We start from the raw sequence: 23863 nt of genomic DNA, 5'->3' as shown, positions 1-23863 counted from the left end.
CACAATTTTAATTATTAATTCATGAGCACAATCAGTCATACTGGAGCACAAATTTACAACTAACAGGGTTTTTTGCAGCATGAAAGATGAAGTCTTTTCACTCTTTCATTTGATTAGATCATGAAAGAAGATTACATGGATGCAAAAGTTCAACTTAAAAAGGGGGGATGAGAAAGTAGTCCTGTATGTTGATGTGCAACATCTTTTAAAAGGACAAATACAGCTGCAGATAAGAGTTCTGCAAATAACAAAAGGCATCTGTGGCTCAGTGGAAGAGTGGGTTATCTCTAGATAGATAGATAGATAGATAGATAGATAGATAGATAGATAGATAGATAGATAGATAGATAGATAGATAGATAGATAGATAGATAGATAGATAGATAGATAGATAGATTGATAAATAATTCCTGTTTGTTTTACAAAAGCAACACCTGCAGTGAAATGTGACAGCCTATAATAAGATATCAATAAAAACCGAGTCAGTCAAATCAATCAGCAGCTTTTGTGTTGTTGTGAGTCCAGAGACATAAAAGTGGCTCATAAACTTCTCAACACCTGGTAATAAAAACATGACCACCACACGACAGCATGTTCCTGAACGTCTCCTCCACCCTGCTCTGGACTACAGCATGTTTTTACTCTGAGATCTCCCCTCACGCTGGAGCCTTCTCAAAGACCTCTCTACCCCCCGTGTGTCTCTGAGCACGTGTACTTACATGCATGAGGCCCTTTCTTTATGCCCTGAAACCACATTTTTGTGTTACATCTCATAGTTTTTAAAAGACCCACGAGGAGGGGAAAGAGGGAGAGTGGGAAGGACAGAGAAAATCTGATAAAAAACATCTTTCTTTCCCTGCGGCAAAGGACTTCCTGATCGTGTCACTCAGTCCTGAACAAGATTGTGCAAAAGCTCAACAAGAGACTTTGGTATTAGTCCCATTTCATGCAGGTGTGGACACGCTTTCACTTCTTTTTTTTTGTTCCACATGTGAAAAACACTTCCAGTAATGAGACCTTTTCTTGGATGAAGTGCGTCCTCATTCCTGCGGCGTGTTAATGGAACTAATGTCATCATCGTCTATACGCTTTTCCTTCTTCTTTTTCTTAAATGAGGACATGTAAGTGTTTATTGGACCCTGGAGGCACGTAAACAAGTCTGACCTCACCCAGCAGATCCAAAGTGTGTGCTCTCAATGGGAAACTAACTCCAGCTTCATCCGTGAATCACAAAATGTGCTGCAGCCAATCCAACAGCTGTTTGCTTTCTGTGCTCAATTGTAACCACAGATCTGTATCTTCTAATAAAGTGCCTGACCGGAGCTGAACCGCCCAAATGTGGAGGTGGAAATAAGTTTTTAGTTAAAGTTTAGAAAGTTATATATCTGCTGTAGTCATCTGAGAGGTTTATACTTAGACTCTGTTGTGTTTCAGACGGGAAAATGTCTTCATTTTGTTCATACCTTAAGAAAGAAATCTCAGTATCGTCTTCTGTCTGCCAGGATCAGAAATTAACACCACCCCTGTGCTTTCCACTTTATGGGATTAAAATACCACCAATGAAGTTTTGAGCTACGAGCTCAGCGTACACGTGTAGCTAATTGGACTGAAGTCAGCGACTCAGCGAGAAACCGTGTCTCAAAAACCAACAGAGTGCAAATCATCACAGACGGTCGATTAAACTAAACTGAGGGTGATAACTACTGCAGGCCAGGAACAGTGAGGTAGACTCGGGTGTACTCAGGTCACTCTTGTTGTTATGGACTTTAAACTGTTTTTAAATGCAAAATAATTGAATTTTAAATGTGATTAAAAATTGAATTCATCAAGATTCATTATTTAAATTATGCAATTGATCACAGTTGAAAAATCAATCATTTGACAGCCCTAGTTTTTAATACTTTTCTTTGTTGCCTTCACTCACTTTATGTCACACCCCTTCATTTCATTTAAAACTTTTATCTTAACCTATTACACTATTTTTTAACTTAAGATAAACAAAGTAAAACAAGTCATATCAGGGTTATTTTCTTTAAGTTTATTATAATCATAATAATAATAATATATTTGATTTAAAAGCGCATTTCTTAACACTCAAGGCTACTTTACAGAAAGATTAAAACACAATAAAATAACACGATACAATAAATAAAAACAACAAGCAAAGTAACACCAAGTTAAAAGATGAAGCAGTGGAAATTAATCAGAGAATGTAGACTGAAACAGATGGCTTTAAACTTCAATCTTATTTTGTCTTTTACGCCTACTTATTTTAACATTTGTTTGCATAAACTACACCATGTCTCAGAGGAAAACTGTCCTTTTACTCAAGGTTATGCACAAAATAAACTTTGCACTTTTTAGTATCTTTAAATCTAAACTCTGCTATATTTCAGAAGTGAAATATCTATTTTTTTGAATCCATATTTCTGTGTAAATCTACCACATCTTTATTTTTCAGTTTCTTTCTCATACTTCATTTTTATTTCCTTCTGTCTTATATTCTTTTATTTTATCTGAAACCTGACCTTTATTCCATTTACAGCTTTTTAAACTCGGCTATAGAAATCAGAAAAACTGCCCTCTTTTATTGACCTTCAATTTCAACCCTGAGATTAACTCATTAAATATAACAGCAATCTATATTATTCGTTTTACTTAATGTATTTTCGCCTTCTGTTCATCTCCAACCTGACCTTGGATTTACTTACAGATTTACACTCAGACTTGTGTGAATGTTAAAGAAACACTTTCCTTTTTACTCGTTATCTTGCACAAAAAATTGGACGAATCTTAACAAATCACATATGTCTGTATTTTTCTGATTTCTTTTTATACTTCTGAATTATTTCCTTCTATATAACTTATTTTAACAGCTTAATGCCTTAACCTACATTTCAGAGAACATGAAAACCACAAAAATCTCTTTTTAACACATACATCACACCTTACATGTAGTAAACACTTAAAAAATGTTACACCTGTAGTGTTCTGATTTTTAAAACTACCTTTTTAGTCTCTTTAATAGTCCATTCAACCCATCCTTCACTTTACCCTTTCCACCTTTCTCTTCTCCCTCTCTCTCTGTAACCTTCTCTTCTTCTCTTTAACTGAACTTCTTTCCCTTTTTCAGTATTTTGAGAGCAAAACAAACAATCCTCATGTTTTCAAGGTTTCCACTCCTTACTTTAGAATACTTGTAGTTTTTGTTATTAAATGCAAAACTCAGTTTTTTCTTTATGTGCACAAAAGTTTCATCCTCCCATGACTCCAGGTCTGCTCCTCTGTGGCACAGATTTGTCATTTGGGTTACTTGCATTTCTTCAGCTCTGTTTATGTGATTTGTAAAACATCTTCTGTGGGACATAAAGAAACCCGATCAGACCTTGGAGCTGGCAAAGCTCTTTTTGTTGCAGGAAAACAGAATTTAGAGCAGATACTCGAGTACAGGCTTCTTTACAAAGGTTTCAGGGATCGACTCGACTGCTCCACATTCTGCAGGAAAGTTTGAGAGACACAACGGGAAAGAGAAAGAGACTGAGGGAGATAGTGACTGTGTGTGTGTGTGCAGCTGAGAGTGAGAGGTGATTACTTTGTGTTAATCTAGTATCAGCTTTCCACCACTTGGAGGCCTCCCAGTGTATTACTCATTATCTGCAGACGAGTCTGTTAAATACAGATTAGACGGGGCGAGAAAAGGGACGCAGATTCCTGAACTTTCTCATGAAACTCTCCTCGCAGAAACAATCGGTCTTCCCAGGGGTTATCTCAGTTTTTCTCCCCGATGTCCCTCTCTTCATATGCGTGTTTTTTTCTCTCTCTTATCCAGCTGTGATCCATATTTCAACTCTCTCTCTCTCCCGAGCTTATTTAAATCGAGCTCTCGCTGTAATTTCAAAGACGACGCTGGAAAAGAAAGTTTTAGCGAATAAAAGCCTTTTATCTGTCAGAGTGATTCTCTCTTTCCATGACTCATCATATGTTTATGATGACCCGGCTGATTCGAGGCCACATATTTCCTCATAATTACTTTCTACTTTCAAAGAGAGAATCAATAGATAAATACCTGTGCTGCTACAGTAAGTGAGCAGCGGCTGAGTGCTCCATTTGCAAGGTAGCGCCTCACAGATTGCAAATCCAATAAGGTCTTTGTAGCCACATGCTAACGTTGCATTTCAGAAAGCTGTTTAAACCACTTATCAATACCAGAGGAGTGATCAATTAAAGAGTGTGGCTCTGAAATGCAACAGCCCTGTTTAAGAATAATGATCACTTATGGAACTTTGGAAATTGGACATTTCTAAGCATGTTGCAGCTTTTTACACAACAAAGTAACATCACACATGAAAAGACAGAGAAAACTAACATTAAATAACATGTACCCTCCTGTAACCCTATGTTCTGATGTGGGATAATTATTTTGTGCCTCATACCTGTTACTTCATACTGCCTAAGGCCTACATGTCCTCATTTAGAGTCATGTTTTTGAGCCGTTTCAAGTTCATAGAGGTTCAATAAACTTAGCTATGTACAAACATGACTGCAGATATCTTTGCCAAGTTACTCCAGCAGCCGATCCCTACAGAATGTGTAGGAGGCAACAAAAATATAATCACATTTTATGTTTGAAACCTGCTCATCGATGCTTAATGATAATTCTTGATTGATAGCATGTACAGTAAATTGGATACTTAAAAGTAGGGATGCACAATAAAAGGGACTATTTTACTTTTATTTATCATTCTGTAAAACTGTGGAACAGTCTCAATATGGAGCTACAGCAATGTCAGAACATAATCCAGTTCAAGAAGAAGTACAAAGAAATTATTTTCATGAGATACAAGGAGGAAGATAATCACGAGGGGTTTACATTTGATTTTCGGTGTAAATATGAAGATTTGACTTGTGGTAGTGCACTAGTATGATGCCAGATAATAGTGAATGAAGGGGTAGGATTAGATACTTTTTAACTTCTTCCTACTCCTTTTTGCTAATATTGATTTTGTTTCTTTTGTATAACTATTTCTTCTTTTCTACTTGTATGCTTATTTTGTTTTGGTTTTTTACTTTTACATGTTTGAAATAAAGACATCAAATCAAATAACACAATTTCATCCAATGAAAACAAGCAATAAAAGCTGCTTTCATTAACTTCTTTATTTTTTTAAGTTGTGTTTTTGGGGCATTTTTGCCTTTTTTGACAGGACAGCTGAAGAGAGACAGGAAACATGGGGAGCAGAGAGTGGGGGAAGACATCAGCACATGGTCGCGGCTAGGAATCAAACCGGCGACCTTTGTGACAGGGGCTATAGCATCCGCATGTGGGGGGCTTAGACCACTAGGCCACCAGTGCCTCTTTCATTAACTTCTTAACTAGTCTACACATTCCAACACAAGCTAAGTTAAGAGTAAAATAGGTGGGACCAGTGTGATTGTTTATCACTGATTCAGAGGAGGATACAGTTCCAAAACATGTGCCCCAAGTATACCAAGAAGAGGAAAAAAGTCCTCAAGTTGCAACACAACAATTTGAAGTCTCCTGAAAAGCCACAAAGAGCACAGCGACAAAGATGTGTTCAAGAACTACAAAGCAGCAGTAGCCGCAACCAATAGAACTGCACTGTAGTGCCGATTAAAGAGCTGTAGAAATTTTACCAGAGACAACCCAAAGCTAAAACAGTTCATAAATATCATTTATTTTGCAGCACTAGATGACCCACCTTTTATGAAGTAGGGGACAAAGGATTTCATGAGTAAATGCTGTGTTTTGAACAGTATCCGTTGAGTGGCTGCTGCTTTGCAAATTTGATCTCTACGGTCTGATTCACAACAATGTCAGTGATATAAGTGATGGACTTCTGAGCCTTAGTGCAGTGAGTATGTTTTGTTTGCAGCAGCACTAATTAGGAGAATTAGGAGTTTAAGGATGTGGCGGATGTGGCGCTTTATTATTCGTCTTTAAAAAGTCAAACTTTGAATACAAGTTCTCAGAGCATCATAACATTTGGGAGGAATCCAACAGTTTACAAAGAAATAAACTGCTCTACATTTGGTTCTGATTACTCCACATTTATTTTTCATTTTCCATCCTTCTGTGAGACATTAACGGGGTGTATTTCTCTGAAGAGATAGCTGGGGAAAACTCTGATGTGGGAGAAAACCCACAAATCAAAAAGCTTTTAGAAGCGTTGCATTGTTTGCTGTTTGGTATTTGCAGAACAAAGTTCAGACACTTCAAGAAATCAGTGGAACCATTTGTTGCACACTGGTGATTTTATTATTTCATGCAGAACAGTGTTTGTTTTTTCCAAGGGATTATTTGTTAGGGGTATAATTCTAAGGATTCTTTTCACTAACCAAGTCATACCAATCCTTTTTTTTTTTTTAATTACCTTTAATTTATATTTTTTGGCTTTTTACCTTCATGGATACCCTGTTTTTATTATTATTGCCCTTTTATTATGCCCTGGAGCACTTTGAGATTTGCTCCAAATGTAAAGTGCGTGATAAATAAAATTCATTGTTATTATTATTGTTATTATTATGGATAGAACAGCTGAAGTGAGACAGGAAATGTGGGGAGTAGAGAGCAGGGGAAGACATGCAGCAAATTGTCGCGGTCGGTAGTCGAACTGGCGGCCAGGAGTTGAACCGGTGGCTGGAAGTCAAACCAGCGACCTCTGCAACAAGGACTGTAGCCTCTGTATGTGGGGCGCTTAGACCGATGGGCCACCAGCGCCCCAGTCTTACCAATCCTAAATAACCAAACAAGAACTCAGACCTCAGGGGAGAGTTAACCAATCACAACACAGATTAGGTAGGGATCAAAGTCAGCCCTCAGGACTCAGAGAAAGTCAAAGTTGAACATCCAAAAACCAGAAACCTAATAAGATGATTTTTAAAAACTGCATGATGAGAAAGATAAAGGATCATCATATTACATACAGTGCTTGCAACATGTTCACATTTCAGATATTCTAACAGCCATCCCTGCATTAGGAAGAATGTTTTGCAAACATCATGGCTTTGAAAACTCTCACGAATGATGCTCTAAAAGATGCTTTTAGCCGCACTGCCCATCAGAAATCAAATCTTAGAGACACAAAGGGTAGACCTGTTTTGTGCTGCAGCCAGACAACAAGCAAGTCCACCCGTTTCCAACATATTTCGACGGTAAACTATGTGTCCTTGTTTTGTTCTGAAAATCAAACCAGATGTGAATGTTAACAAGGAGATGAGTCGAACTGTGCAGCCAAATTCCTCAGAGAGAAACAACCTGCTCTCCCTTTATGAGGTTTGGTCTTAGAGCCTGAAGGCAGAGCTGCCATTAAATCACCAAGACAGAGCCGAGACATGCAAACCATCCAGAGAGTAAGTGCACTAAAACAATAATCAAATGTTTTCCATGGTTGCTTCTCTGCTTTTATGCATGATGAAATTATGCGGTCTCAATAATAGAAATACAACAAAAAGGGAAGAAATCCACTTGAACTGTTTGTATAATGCACCAATTGAATAAATGTCTTTAATAAAACATACGTTTCTCCCACAGAAGGATGCACTCAACTCAAGTGTCAACACCATTACATGTTTTCATTCAAGAGTCTTGCTTTAGAGCTCTGAAAGCATCATCTTAATGAGATGTTTCATGGGTAGATATCAGAGAGAGAAATTTATGAAAGGGAGAAAAGGTGGGTGAATGTTTGAGATAATGCGAAGCGGAGAAAGGTGGCGCCTCGCTGCCTCGAAGCTAAAAGCTTTATTGTGTGCAGCTACAGTGAAAACAGCTTTAAGTATACACGTCTGCAGAAACTCAAACACACGGACAAACAGAGTAATCTCAAGATCACGTGACACACAGGAGACTCACCGTGTTGAATCCTGGGAAGAGGCGGACAGCTGAGGCCGTATCCAATGGAAACGGGAGAAACTGCTTCAGGCCCAGTGAGGTCTGGACGGTGGGTAAGGTGGGACGCACCAATGCAGGCATGAGGCCATTCTGACATGTGTTACCTGCAAGGGGAGGAAGGAGAGAGAGACAGCATGATCAGAAAGATCCTTCAGTGTGTCTCTGCATTGTGTCACATCTCAGACTACTTAAGTCATCCTTTTAAAAATTAAGCACCTGTGACACTAAGGCAGTCAAGCAGACATCCTCTTACTCCAGATTCAGTGCTTACAGAGCAGCTGATTAGATTTAAATGGATGTCTGGAGTAAGAACAACTTTTCTACTTCCGCACAGAGTGTTGACTCATCTAATGAGTACGGATTTACAAAACCTTTTGAATAATTCCAATGATTCAACCATGGAATAACCTTAAAATGGTGATTTAAAAGAAAAAAAATTCCCCTGAATGGATTAGCAATTTCAAATTTTGGGGATCCCCAGGCTTTCACGCTTAATTTATGATGCATCCAACTAAATTATCCCCAACTCAACATCTATTTACAAGCTTTTATGAGCTTTTTCGAAAGCTGCACAGCTGAAAAGAGCTCAGTGAAAGCTCCAAATAAACAAGTTAGTGGTGAAGGTAGAGAAGATAATGTTGTAACCATTGACTGTATGTGGAACGGATGATGTGCCTTCATTTCCACCCGTTATGACCAAGCGGCAACTTTCAGTCTCAAAATATGAGGCCAATGCGGAAGTGCTAAAAACTGCAGTTCATTGAGGATCGGCTTGAGGCTGGCTCTGGAAGTACCGGACACCATATACTCACCAATTCAAAAAAGCAGGTCTTTACAGCAGAAATAAACATGTTTACAGCCTGGTTCAAAAGACGAGTGTAGTCTGGATAGCTCATTTCTCGATCGGCACACACTGTACAGGGGGAGATTTTTTTCTTACACTGCACTTTCGTAGATATTTAGATTACAAGTTTATTAAGAGAGGCACAGCTGACTTGATTGACAGGCAGGAACACTGTAGCTGTCGGCTAGGAGGCTCAAAGTCCGCCTCTTTACGCTTGCTCAACAGCAGTTATGTTGAGTCCAACATTTCCAATATGGCTGGCGCCTCTGATTGGCTTCAAAACAGCACTTCAGAAACAGATGGGTGACATCACGGATACTACGTCCATTATTTATACAGTCTATGATGCTGACATATTGCGCTACTGGAGCCAAGGCATGCACAAAGGTGACCTGGCTGGAAGAATACACAGAGTATGACGCTGTGTCCAATACCTAAAATCTCCAGTTTTCTTTATCTTTGCAACATGAACTTGATATCTTAACACATGAGGGCCTGTGTCCACTACTAGTGGTAGCTCTGAGTGTGCTAGGTACAAAAAAAGCCCTTGGCATCAGTGTTATTTTGTGGATTCACTTTGAGCACCTTCAGTTCAGCTTTTGGTACACTGTAGACTCATAAATGTCACATTCAACCAATCAGAGTCAAGTAGGGGCGGGAATCCACATGAGGCTGGCTGCAGAAACACCGGAGACCACATACACACCAATTCAAAAAAGACGATCTTTGCAGCATTAATAAACATGTTTACAAAAACGGCTTCGGTCTACATTGCTAATTTCTCTACCAACACCCACTGGGGGTGAATTTTTTTATAATGCGATGGTTCAGAAGATATTAAGATTACTAGTTTTTGCCCAAATAAGGACATGACTGACTTGTCTAGCTGTTGGCTAGGAGGCTCAAACCCCACCTCTTTACGTCACATTCTTTTGGATGACTTCAACATTTCCAATATGGCTCCCGCCGACGATTGGCTTCAAAACAGCGCTCAGGAACAGATGGGTGATGTCACTGATACTACGTCCATCATTTATACAGTCTATGGGAGAAACTTACAACACTTTCTAGGCTCCAATTTCCAGGTCTAGAGTAGCTGCTAATGCTACAACATGATTTCCATTGATTGTTTTTACGTTTTCCTTGCTGAATAAAATCAAAGAGGCAGACAGAGCATTTTAAAATAGTCTTAACCATTACTATTATAGGAAGTGAAAGTGCTGGGTGTAAACTGAGAGCTTCTGAAACCTGGCAACAGTAAGTGCCGGTGATAGCGCTCTGAAATTGCCGTCATGTGTGCTGTAAACACATAAAAATGTCATCAGTGGACACAGGCCCTAATAATTGCACTGTTCATTCCTTAAAATGAGAGCATTTACTGTAGATGTATAATTGCTCAAATGTGCATGTTGTCTACCATTTATTAAGATAAAGAAGTAGATACATTAATGTTTTTATATTCAGGTGGTTGTTGGTTTAAACCTCTAAAAGTATTCCAGCAGTTCAAACAGCGTCATGGTTCAGTCTATAGTCACCATTTCCGTGAATTCTCCTGAAGATGGTGTCTTCTGAAACACCCGCTGCACTTTTCCAAAATGTCCTGAGTTATTATTCTTACTCACACTCAGACCCAAACAATGCACAGAGAGCCTGTGGTACACGAGGAAGACAATGAATGCCGCAATGATCTTTATCTCTGCAAACAGATGTTCTCGTTCTGAAACTGTCCCCACAAACAGCCGATGTGGAATAACTACAGCCGGTACAGAGCGTCTTATGAGATGATTCAATGGCTGCAGAGGTCTGGCCCACACATCTCCAGGAAAAACAAAAGTAAATACTTCACTTTTATTGTCATGTGAGTGCGCCACGCCAGCAGAGCGGCTTTAGAAACCACCGATTGGAAACAGCACAGGGCCGGTTTTAACACGGAGCGATCACAAAAAAAAAAAAAAAAAAAAAAGAGAAAAACTGTCACAGTCTTCCAAAACATTAGGAATTAAAGAAGCCGTTTCACAAAGCTGTAATGAGAACCAGAGGGATGATTTCTTTTATTGCTGCACATTTTACACAGTGGAACTCCGGGCCAGCGTGGCTCTAAAGTGCTGGCAGATCCAGTATCAAACCACCGTCCTGGGACAAATAAAAACAAGGTTTGCCACGTTTCGGTCCCCGGGCTGTGGTGAAGGGTAAATAAAAAGCAAAAGTCATAAAGACAAGAGGAGCAGAGGGAAAAAACCACAGACTGTCCCCATCATCTTTCGCTCCGTCTTCAGTCTTTTCCCTGCAGTCGCAGGAGCGCTGCCATCTGTTGGAAAAAGAACACATGCCGTCTCTCATGTGGAGACACGTCCCAGTCCCAACTTTAGCAAAGCATGTCCTTCTGCAGAGATCATCCAACCGTGCCATCTCCCGACATGCAGGCCTGACGTCAGCCCGCAGGCGCGCCGCACCTCGCGCCAAGCCAAATCCACCATTCACAGGCCCGACGTGCAAAGTCAAAACCGCCACGCACACACACACACTTACACACTTACACACACACACACAGCAGGGCTGATGTGCAGGCTTTATTCTGCAGTGAGATGAAGAGTGAAGACTGAAATGTGATTTTCTTTGATAGGGTCGTGTTTGGTTTTAGTTTGGAGTGATGGGAGATGAAATGTGACATGTCACTGCAGCTGAGGTCTGTGAGTTTTCTTCTCTGTGGCATCTCGCAGAGATGAGTTTCACCACTGAACAGAGACAACACAATAAAGTCTGAGAGTTTTTTCTACTGAAGCATTCACCGGGAGAAAAAGAGACCTTCTCTGAACCTTTACTTAAAGATACTGTGACGAGTTCTACCAGGTTATGAAACAGATTCAATTTCATATTGATGCCTCTATGTGAGCTACAAAAGCCAAACAAACATCAGAAAGGAGATTGATTATTTATATATAGTTATTTCTAGGCATCCAGATTGGATTACATCGAAGCGGTTTACATCATGAGCAAAAAAGGGGACTTCCATCCCAACAAAGTCTAACAGTGTGTAACACGAAAGAGTGAAAAGGAAGCAGGAAAATGACTTTCTATAGAGAGTATTACGCACAAATGAAGAGGACAGAATGAGCAATGCAATGAAATGTTCAGCTTTGTCCAATGGGATCACAAAGACTGACACAAAACAACATTTGGTACGCGTGTCTCAGCGCTGATATTTCATTTAGCAGGGGAGCAGAGAGCAGCTTCGGTTAACTAGTTTAGATTGTACTGGTGGTTTAATCTTAAAGCTCCTGTGTGGAGTTTTTAACTTGTTATGAAACTGATTGAATTTAATACTGATGCATCTATATGAGCTACAAAAGCAAGCCAGAACATCAGGAGGAAGATTGTTTCCATATGTTTTATGTTTGTTACCCCCACCAGTAGGGCCAGTGTCAGACAGCAGGATTAAAAGCAGAAGCGTTTTTGTTTAAGAATATTTCCAGGCCAAAGAGTCATTGTGAGTTCCTCAATAGACATTCAACACAAACAGGGATACAATTTTTTGTTAAATCCTACATCCACATGTACAGAACAAAGTTAGCAAAGAGATAAAAGGTATCACTCCATCAACAGGAGGCGACATATTTAACACAACCTAAATGTTTCCTCACAGAAGCTCTCTATCATGCATGAGTTTGCTGTAACATTTGCAGCAGTCTGTAGGGATGTACCAAAGCAGTATTCTCTAGTTGTGATACTGGAAACTTTCTGACTAACCGACCAGTCCAAAGGTATGAAAACACTCAGAAACATTCAACAATGAGCTCAAGTTAGTTAAGATGGTTAAACATAGGATCATAGGTTAGAAAAGGTGGTGTACTAAGTGTGACTAACGTTAGCAGAGCTAGCACCACCAGCCTTCAGTCCTCCTTGCAGGTCAACATCCACATACCTGTGCTGGTTATGCATTGCTCCAGTCGAGTGGTTATATACCAATTCAACCAGACACAGCCTACATACAACTTTATCTTCATTTTCTAGATCAAAGTACAGACAAACCACACTTTTACTGCAGGTAAGTGACCAAACTAACTGCACTGCACGCCTCAACTAGCTCAGCCTGTCACATTGCTCGGCACACACTGCTTGTATTTTGATAGTTTAGACGCACAGTGGGGGAAATTGTGTGGGTTTTGAAAGTCTGACAATCCAAAACTCACATTTTCACCTCATCATCATCAAGTTAACGACAAATAAATATACCTTTTGTCAGAGTCTTTATTATCAGGGGTGTATTATAAGCTCGGCATTGTTTCTTCTCTGTCATGGAAAAAAGGTAGTTGGTGAACATTTTAACATCACCATTTATCTACTCAGTTTTATTGATATTTCTAGCCTTAGTTTTATTTTTCAACTCTTATCCTTACCTTTTTAAATCTATTTATTTTAACTATTTTTATTCTTAATTTTGATGCTTTAACTTATTTTAATTACACATATTTTATTTTGGTGTGCATTGGTCTCTATTTTATTTTATTTGATGTTGTTCTTATTTTTAATTTGTATTCTTATTATTTTTATTATAATCATTATTATTATCTTCCCCTAATATGTCTTGCCATTGTTTCATTTCTGCTTCTTTCTTGTTTTCAATTGGTGTAAAGCACTTTGGGTTGCATTTGATTTGTATGAAAGGTGCTGTATAAATAAAGCTTGATTGATTGATTGATTGATTGATCATCTTCGCTAATGAAAATAACACTGTTTTAAACAAAGGAGTATTAAAATGTAATAATATGCTATCGATATGTCTCTACTTAAATACTATAAATTACATAAATATTAAATTGATCATCCTGAGGTAAAGTCTGGATAAAAGGCTGACTGATAGTGTCACTTTACACCGACAGTGTCAGGAAAATGCCATTTCTGCAATTTCTGTGTAAGCCATTTAAATTCTTTAACCAGCAAGTCAAACCAAGTCTTGTAAAATAGCCGTTCAATCGTGTTTATAGGACTCAAGGACATCGTTTTTTTCCTTTCTTTTCTCTCCTGAAACGACTCTGACCTTTTAAACCCTGCATTACGTGGTGGAGGCATGTAATGTGTTAAAATCACCGGCCTGCAGCAAGAGGGAGCGGTCTGCCTTCAGGGATTTTTTCTGCCACAAAGCTCCTTTTCTTTCACCAGAAGAACCTCTGTTCGTGTCCGGTTACAACTAAAAGTAGAAACTCTTACAACATTCAAGTGGTTAACGTTGTGAAACAGTCAGATATTGGTTTTGTTTACACATTAGTGATGAAATGAAGGTGAAAGGTTGAAGATAAGATTATTGGTTGTGTTGATTTATAAGCTGAGGTTAGAAAGAGAAAAAGAATCATGCTCATGTGCACGGATTTATAGATAACACTTTGTGACTGTTTTACAACCTGTCATGAGACAAAGTGAGGTATGTAAAATAAGTCAGGTTTAGTAAAAAGAAACTGATATTGAAAGAATACAGAGATAAAGTAAAATGGATTTGTACTTGTGAGTATTTATTGAGAGCACTTGACACACAGTCTACTGAGGATTTCACCTTTTTCCCCGTGCATACCTTCTCAAATCGCACATTATTTGGGCAACACTGACTCAAATTGATTTTCCTTTGTCTCCTGTTGTGAAAGAGAACAAAACACTCTCAATCCAGCCAACATGCCCGAACACAAAGCACATTCCTGCCCGCAGCAGAGGTTAGTGTTTCAACTCTCTGAGGGCCGATCATCTGTCAACACCAGCAAAAGTGCAAAAAATAAAGCAGAGAAAAAAAAAAGCCCATGGCTGCTAATCTGACCCCTCACCCAGACCTTTGAGCAGCACGCAGATTTAGAGATGCTCTCGCCATAAGACAGAAAAAGCCTGTTACCGCCACCTCTGCTGTGAAAGAGCAGATGGCATCTGTAATTATCACTTTGTTAGGAGTGTCAATATTTGACTCCAGTTTGGGGGGGAAAAGAAATTCTATATGTGAGTTCAGTCGATGGCTATAAACTTGAGGGCAGAGGCGGAGTGCAGGGCGGAGGTGAACTGAGTCTCTCCGGTCGACCCTGTCATCTATTTTGCATGGAGAGTCTCTTCGAACTGAAAGGTCAGCAGGTGAACGTCATTAAAATACGAAGTCTGTCTGAGTGACCTGAAAGATAAGCAGCTAAAAACTCCTAAAACTGTCTGTTTTGTCCTCAACTTGTGTTCTGTTGTATTTTCTCATCCCTTTTTCCTGAGCATGTGTTAAATCCAGAAAACACGTGCAATCTAAGAAGCCAAACAACGTGCATTTAGAATAAGAAGCCTGTGTATATGTCAGTCTGACCCCTCTCCCCCTGCACTGATTTGTTTACGTTACGGATGGCGTCTTGTTGCTGAGTGAAGCTTCTCACTCTGGGTTTCTCATGCAGCCGCCGACAGCAAATATGTGACGGTTAAATGTGAGATTTATAAGGTTGTAAACTGTTTGTCTATGCAAAAATGGAGCTGCAGATTTGTACTTCAGGCCACACAGACAGCTGCAGCACACAGTGGTTTCTTTCTGTCACCAGCTCTGCGACGGCAAACCAGACACTAATTTAGACCAGATATTCCAACAATTTATGAGTACTAAATTAGTGGAAAAGAACCCTGTGCATGAGTACCTGATTCACAGTGAGTGACTCCAAGAATTCTCCACTTGCAAGTTCACTTAATGAAAAGTCTTGATTGAAAGTAGTGCAGAGACGGAGCGCAGAAAATCAGGTGATAGATATACGTGCAGCTGGAAGGTCCTGCTCTATCTTCATTAAAGCCGGAACCATATACTTCCCGGCTGATATTTCTAGGCTGATACGTGCATACCTCAGAGATATTGGTTTCAGCATATATGCTTTCTATTATCTGCCTTTGAAAGCTTTTTTGCAGAATGCAATGCAGAAAAAACTTGAGATGATTAAGAAACTTCACCTTCTTGTAGTGCTGCTTTTACTCTTTAGTTCGAATACTTTCTGCTCTGTCTACAATACATGAAGCAGAGCATCACATCAGAGGGATGAAAAGCAAACCTCTGATTATTGGTTCATGGTCATATTGGTGCAATATCTGAGCACAGTCCTGATAGGAAATGTCTTTTTGGATTCCAGCTCTAAATTCAGTCTATCTGCTGCTATAACAGAAACCAATTAATATTTCTCCTCTTAAACTGGTATTCATTTCAGAAGCTATGGTTACATGTGCTGATTAGAGAGTCCTACGTCACTGTTTACATGGATGGAAGAAGAGGAAACAGTTTCTCCACCCTGTTCCTGTTCTTGACTAACACCACTCTCACTGCGTAAAGGCTGATTTATACTTCTGCGTCTCCCCTACGCAGCAGGGGCTGACGCGGACTTGAGCCCCACATACTTGTGCGTCGGTGTGTCTGTGTCGCGCAGCAATTCTCCGCCAAAACACTAGAGGGCAGTGCGGTCTCTCTGATAGCCGGTCGCCTGCTTCCTGCCCCGCTACGATCTCTGTTTACTTTTCCACAGAGATTCAGAGCGTGTTATGTTAATCTACAGCTGATACATGTTGCTGTTTATCATACAGACATGATTACATGAAGAATAGAGAGGAGGAGATGAAATACACGGCCGATGTGCGGCCGATATCCGGGATCCCGGAAGTGTTGTAAATGCGAGAAATACAAAGCCGCCGAGCGGACCAATCACAGGGCTTGAGGTCCGCGTCGGCTCTACGGGGAGTTACATTTTGGAGGAGGTGCACGTCAGCTACGTGCGTAGGCCTCGGCGTAGGTACGGGAGCTACGCGGACCCCCGGCGTAGGGTACGCCGTTGATTCAACGCAGAAGTATAAATCAGCCTTCAGTGTGCAGGATTTGTTAGAAACAAAGCTTAAAGAAAAAAACGTGTCACTAAACACCTTTTGTTCCTTCCGCTCGCACCTCACTGTGCCTCGTTCTCCTCCTCTCTGGAATCTGTGACTTTAGATGCCTTTAATTTATCATGAATGTGTTTATTTATTAATTTAATGTTCCTTCTTTATTTCAAAATGCAATCTAATAGTTCTAATACAAGGCATGAAACTGATGTACTTCACTGAGAGTTTACAACTTTCACTATTTTTAAACTCTTGTTGCTCGCTGGGCTTTTACATGAACAGAATAATTCAAATGAACAGCATCTAATATACAGTTGTGCTCACAAGTTTACATACCCTGGCAGAATTTGTGATTTTTTTGGGCCATATTTCAGAGAATATGAATGATAAGAGAAAAACTTTTTTTTTAATCATGGTTAGTGGGTAGGTGAAGCAAAATTTGTATCATAAAGACAACAGAAACTACCCAAGAAACCATTAATTCTGCCAGGGTATGTAAATGTATGAGCACAACGGTATCTAATGTAATAAAAGTGCATGTAGCAACAGATATTATTACATTTATTTAATTAGATTGTTATTTGATTTCAGCTTCAGACAAGTTTGTTGGCTCTTACAATGTCTCCATCAAGTCTTATAAGGACATCATGTCAGGGACGAACATAAACAGTACGTATAATTTAACCCAAACCAGGAAAAAACAATCAGATCAAGTGTTTACATGATTATGATTGTTAATTCTAAAAAGTAGACGCCACACCAGAATTTCTTTCTGCACAGAACAGATCACACCAGTCTCTTCCAGCTGAGGTATTTCCATGAAGCATTGAGTTTGCCTATGTTCCCACATTCTTCTGCTTCATTCGTTCATTTACTATAAAGGGTTTCCAAAAAATCTTGTTGGAGGATAGGGCTTAAATTAAAGGGAAATGTAGGAACACAAGACCTAATTTTGAAAAATGTCCTAGAAATGTGGGAACACAGGGATGGCCCCGTAACTCAGATCAGGCTATTATTCCACCACAAATAACTTGTCTTAGCTAGCATTAAAAATCTAACGTCAGGAGGGATCTATTTTAATAGCAGGAATACGTAGAACTGCTACATGTTATGTAAAAGTAGTTGGTTCCTGGTATGACATCCAGGGGCATCATACAGAGGAGTCACGTGGGGTTTATTCCAAGGGCCAATGATAGACAAGAGCTCTTAAAATGATATGAACATTTGCAGTGTTGATGTGATTTGCCCAAATGTGATATTATTTCATGGGGCCCTGAAGAAACACACATAAGAGATCCCCAATCCCTGCAGATCATCTTGAAACTGTTTTAGTGTCTTTCAGCTTTTGTTTTGGTCTCATCATCAACAGCTTTACTACTTCAGTCAACTCTCCCTGCTCTCATCCTCGTAGTTTCCAGATAAACAAGCAGCTTTTCATGGAAAAAGCACTAAAATAAAATACACTCTGTACCTTCTCCCAAGAATTAAATGTTTGAAGCTTGTGACCATTTAGCAGCTAAAGAGAAACACATTTTTGGGACATCAAATCAGTAAAAAAAAAAAAGAGTTGCTTTGCAGTGTTTGTGTCTTCGGAGTCCAAACAAATGCTAATGTTGTCCGACTGAATTGCCCCACATTTCCTGGATGTGTAATTATTTGTTGCACATCAGAAATCCAACATGCAAAAGAGGACAATTTCAGTGTCTCTCAGAGTTCATCCTGCAAATGAAACCATTGAAGCTATGAAGACTTTATCATGCCAGCTGATATCAGGCTACAGGGGTGCATATTCTAAATCATAATTTCAATTAATCAAATTATCACAAACCAGTTGACACATTAAACCCGGGGCTTTTGGAGATGCTCTTTTGCTTGCACTGCCCGGACGTGTAGCGATGCAGAGCCGAGATGAGATTCGACTTCTGGAACTATAAACGTCTCCAAATGGATGAAAGTTTTTACCCGCTGGCCTTTGTTTACACATTCCCTTTGAGGCAGCGTGTAATGATGCAGCGCGTACAGTTAGAGACGATCATTGGGCAGGATGTGTGTATCACTATGGTATCATGACAAGCTTCACACTCCAACTGTCCTTTGCATTGCCCTTCCTGAGAGATTCACTGATCTAGATCCAAGCCTTTTTACTCCTACGGCAGCATGTCGAGAGAGGGAGAGTAAAAACGATGTCTGGAGGACGCCGACTGGCATTAATAATTAATCATCTCTCCTCCACCGCCTGCCTCCTCTTAGTGTCCTGAACCTGGCTGCTCCAATGATAAGATCTGTCCAGCGAGGCTGAGAGTCCACAAGAGCTGAGAGCTTCAAAATAAAACCAATTTTTTCCCCCCCTCAGCAAACATAAATCCAATTATTAGATAAATCTGAATCCACTGAAAGTCATTCTTATGCTGATGAAGTTCTGGATGTGATTAAGACTTTTGTGTTTTCCTGATTGTATTCTGCGACCCTTAACATGCTCTGAGATCAGCACTTCCCTTCAAGTGAGGAGGATAAAATCGTTTCACCCCCATTAAACTGAACAAAGTGACTACAAAAGGGTAGATTTGAAACATTCTTATTTTCTTGAACGCTACACTTTGCACTGATTTCCAATTAACCTTTCCAGGATAAGCTCTGTATTCTTATGAAAGCCCATAAATCTCAGCAGCGTGTGGCACATACAGCGTGCATTTTGGCTGCGAGCTACATAACACACTCTGCCCCCATCCTCTCCAAATTAGCATACTGTAGCTCTCGCTGCTGTCAGGAGCTCAGCTCACTAATAAACACAGCTGTCTCTGAATCGGGTCCAACAATCACTTCCCATGCGCTCTGTAATCTGAGGTTAACCAAAAAGAGGTTTACGTGCTGCTAAACGCTGACCGCAAAGTCAGACACACCGGATAGATTTTCCTCCGGGCCTTTGGACTCAACAACACTAATAGCTTGTATGATTGCAGCACACACTCAAGATCTATTAGCCTGCTGGGTAACGCTTTTTTTTTTTTTTACTGCCTGCCTTTGATGCGTGTGGACAGCTTTTAATGCATTCCCTTTTGATCTGTTTGTTTTTTTATGTTTCTCCATCTCAGCGTTTCATTTCAAAGAGGTCAAGAGTCTGGCGGTCTCTCTTCATGATATGTCACCTGATATTAATCACTTTAATAGAAAACAGGTTCCAGTTAAATAGCAGCAAATGCAGAGCTGCTGAGCAAACACTGTTATTAATCTTTTAAGACGTGCCATCTATTTTCTCTGAGCCGTGGTGGACTCGTGCACTCAGGAGTGAATTCATAAATGTTAAAACGATGAACATCCTGAAAGCAAACACTGACCTTTACTCCTTACGTTCTTTTTGTTTTACAATGAGTGCTGCAGATAAGACGGTAAGTAACACTTGGTTTGACAAATAAAACAACCTGGACGGAACGGTAGATTACAAGCGGACGTGGTTAGTGTGACGCCTGACATTGGTTCGTAAATTTTGTGGCTTGTGGAGTCGTTATCTCAGCCGCCTACGTGTCGTTTTTCTGGGACCAGAAGAAACCATTTTTAGACGAGAGGATGGGACACGTCTCTACGTCTGTGTCCTGGTTTACAGACAGAGACAACCGAGTTAGAAAAAACTATGTTAGGGTCTAACAAGAGGAAAAATATCACTCAAACATCACACTGCTGCATTCTCATGATTTTCCTTTCCAAGTCTCACTGGATATTCATCCACTTGTACTGGTTCTAATGGAGGTTTTACATACACGATGCATCCATGTTCAGAGCTGATGTATTCTTGTAGCTTATATTCCTTATCACTCATATGTCTCTGTGTTTTATGCAATTTTCTCTCCTTCCAAATTTGACAATTTGCACTGATATGAAGGGAAAATACTTTTCAAAATGACCATCATGCTGTTTTGAAGAAGATAAGCAATCGGGCATAATAGAAATAGCCCAAAAAAAAACAACATAACTACAAGAATTTGACTCAGTTGTCTTTGCCAGATGTTATTTTTTTATATATCTATATGATTTTAAAAACCTACTACTTGACAAAGACCTGTGAGTTGAGATGTTGTCATTATCTACCTTTTCTGGTTTTATATAAGAGTCATCTTTTTCTTTTTGACGTTTTTAATCAACCTGTACGTACACAATGTGCTTTTATCCACTCATCCTTCAAAGTTAGTAACAGGGGGGCTCAGGTTCATGTCAGCGGTTAAAACACACACCCCGGGTACAGAGGCTACAGTTCTCTTTGCAGCGGTTCGACCGCTGCAATTGACCCTTTGCTGCATGTCTACGCTCACTCTCTACTCGCTATATTCCCAGCCTGTCTTCCTCTCTCCTGAATGAACCCTCGAAAAAACACTTTTAAAAATTAGTCAGCAAGACTTTGGACTCATTGGTAAAATGTTTAGTGAGATGATGAGTCGGTTAAAGTGTGATCATTTTTCGTAGCGCTCCTCCTGCTGGCCATTAGCAAGAATGCAGGTTTAAGACATGTCTACTTTTTGACTACAGGAGGCTTTGTCCTCTTTACAGTCTGTTACAGATGTTCCCAGATCATTTTTCCTTCCTTATACCAACCTGATACTGAGACATGAGTACTGGTTGATATTACATCCTCTGTGATAGTGAGATTAAAAGTATCAAAAAACAAACGTTGAGCAAAAAGCTGATGGATTTACAGGCGAACCTGCCAATTGTACATTTTGGGCAGCATCACAAGCTGATACAGATGTCGGTAAGTGAATAACACTACGATCCAAGCAAAACAATCACAGAGACGTGCCTGAGCTGTTTCTTAGTTGAATCTGTCGAGCTTCTTCACGCCAACTTTTGAGGATTTGGGGTAAAATGGGGCCAAATTCTAAACTCCTCCACCCAGCCATCACCTTTATCTTCTCTTTACTTTTTCAGAAGCTGCACACCTGACCATCATCAGCGTTATCATCTCAAAGAGCAGAAGCTGTCTCTGCACCTGACAGCTTATTCATTTATAAGCTCCTAGCACTTTATCCCCCTCCTCACCACCATCCCTGTCCCCCTCCTCCTCCTCCTCCTCCTCCTCCTCCTCCTCCTCTGTGTATGGCATAACAAGAGAAAATCCTTCTCGCTCCTACAAGCCACGCTCTGTAACTTCAGATCGCTTTAATCCCCAGGATGAAAAAAAGGTCTTTCATTTAACAAATCACCCCCTCAGAACTCGGGATCCCTGTGTAATTATTCCTCCTGTGTGACAGTAAGCCAGCCGTGAGAAGAGCACTTGACGGGAAGCCGCTCGCGCATTAAGTCTTCCTACGAGCCTCCTCCAGAAAAAAACTAATGGAGGGGGCTTTCTCTAAATTTCACCACGCAGAATTTCAAGTGGATTTCTAAAGGCTGGAGATTTGGATTCCTATGGAGAGTCAGCAGGTCAAACAGCGTCAGTGAGCAGCCAACCCAGCTGGATTTAGTCCGGTAAAGCCAGGATGAGCAAGAGGAAGGGGGTTTACCTGGCGTGCAGGTTCATTCAGCAATTTTGGGAGCAACTTCACGCTTCTTTTCCTTTTGCATTTTTCCTCTCCTGTCCATCTTTTTGTAGTTTCCAGGAGAAGTTACATGCAGGCTGGAACACATTTACATTTAGAGGAGGGGAGTGTGCACTTCTACTCTGTATTTGACAGTGATAAAGCACATGTAGTGAACAGAAACACACACAGGAACACAGAAACCGGTCTCCTAGGTGTGTAACTTCACAGTGCCGTGCTTTAATGGAAAGCAGAGCTTCTTCTTGGTCTCCAGAAGAAGAATGAACACATGCATGTAGACAAAAAGAAGAAGGAGTGTGGAGGATGAGATGCATTCAAATAAAACACCAACAGAGAGATCAAAATCAAACTCACCAAAGAACATGCTGCTCTCCATCGCTCCTCAAGCTCGGGGGTCTGCTGTATTTCCTCTCTGGTGCCCTGCCAGTGTGTGTGTGTCCATGGACAGCAGCCTGGGCATGTCTCATACACTCCTCAGGGGTGTGGGTGTGTGTGTGTGTGTCTGTGCAATGTGTGTGTTCAATCCCACGGCAGCGTCAGTGGCCAGTCTGCATGCTGCACGCTGCTGCTTCTGCTGTCTGTCTGTGGACCTCCGTCTCTGCCTCTCTCTACTCGCGCTGGTCCTCCCTCACCCCGTCTCGTCCCCTCCCCTCCTCTTTAGCTCTTCCCCTCCCTCTGTCTCCCTCCCCTCTTCTCTATCCCCTCCACACACTAGTTCCCATTGCTCCTTTCTTTTCTCTCTCCGAGGTGTCTATCTACATTTTCCAGCAACAGCCTCTTCTTCACAAATCTCTCCCCTTCTCTCTCTCTCTCTTACTCTCCCTGTAGGGGTCTCATCTTTGTTTTATGTGTCAACCAAGCTCCTCTCACTCACTCACACCCCTCACTCTCTGCTTTCTCCCACTCTCTTTTTTATTTGATCTTATTCCCCTTTCTCTGCTTCCATCTCCAGCTCACTCCTTTGCTTTTTTTGACTGTTCCCCAGTTCTTACCCTCTCCCTCTCTATCTCTCTTTCTCTCTCCCTCTCTCTGTTTGTATTGTGTTTTTTCTCATTGCCTTTCTTCCCTTACTCTCTTTGACTCCCGTTCTCTTCCTTTCACTCAGCATGTTCACATGCATACAAAAAAAAAAATACTTGCAGAGAGAAATCAGGTCATGATAGAAATTAGGCAACACTCTGGAAATATTACATACAGTTGTGTATTAAAGTCCTGAAGTGAAGAGTCTCAGTCACTCAGGTGTTCATGAAGTTTTGAACAATGACATCATTGAAGAAGGAACAAATGTAAAGCCTGACCCACGCTGAAAGATTGTTCAAATCCTCACACGTGATGACAGATAATGACAGATTCAACAGCTGGAGAGACATTTGCTGTGTTACCCTGGGTTTGTGTTCACATCTGGCAGCATCATAAATACTACTACATACTTGACCATGCACAACACGTGTTGTTGGAGGATACCTCCTGAGAGCAAGGCCTAAAGCTCAGGCTGTAAACAACTACCTGAAGTGTGGGATGTAAACAGACATGGGGACACTAGAGGAGGTTATATTCATGTTAATGCTGCGATGGCAGAAAAAGTGACAGCAGTGTCAGTGTAGGTGTTGAGTACGGATGTGGATCATTTCTCACTTGTTCTATCAGCTTGTCTTCCAACTGCTGTTTACGCCTCACATCTGCTCTGCCTCTACACTGTCCCCGCTATGACCGTTATCGCGCACGGAG

At 40.5% G+C, this 23863-nt stretch overlaps 1 protein-coding gene across 1 annotated transcript in view; it reads right to left on the bottom strand.

Moving 5' to 3' along the window:
• The window catches only part of znf385d (zinc finger protein 385D), a 137971-nt gene extending 115241 nt beyond the window's left edge, over positions 1–22730 (bottom strand). The window contains exons 1-2 of the mRNA XM_034697091.1: positions 22490–22730; positions 7871–8013 (exon numbers count right to left, since the gene is read on the bottom strand). Coding sequence (XP_034552982.1) covers positions 7871–8013; positions 22490–22511 — 165 coding nt within the window. The 5' untranslated portion in view covers positions 22512–22730. The remainder of the gene's footprint in view (positions 1–7870; positions 8014–22489) is intronic.
• Between the last annotated feature and the right edge of the window lie 1133 nt (positions 22731–23863).

This window comes from Notolabrus celidotus, chromosome 12 (genome assembly GCF_009762535.1).
Source record: "Notolabrus celidotus isolate fNotCel1 chromosome 12, fNotCel1.pri, whole genome shotgun sequence".
Lineage (NCBI taxonomy): Eukaryota > Metazoa > Chordata > Actinopteri > Labriformes > Labridae > Notolabrus > Notolabrus celidotus.
This window is presented reverse-complemented; position numbering and strand designations above follow the sequence as displayed.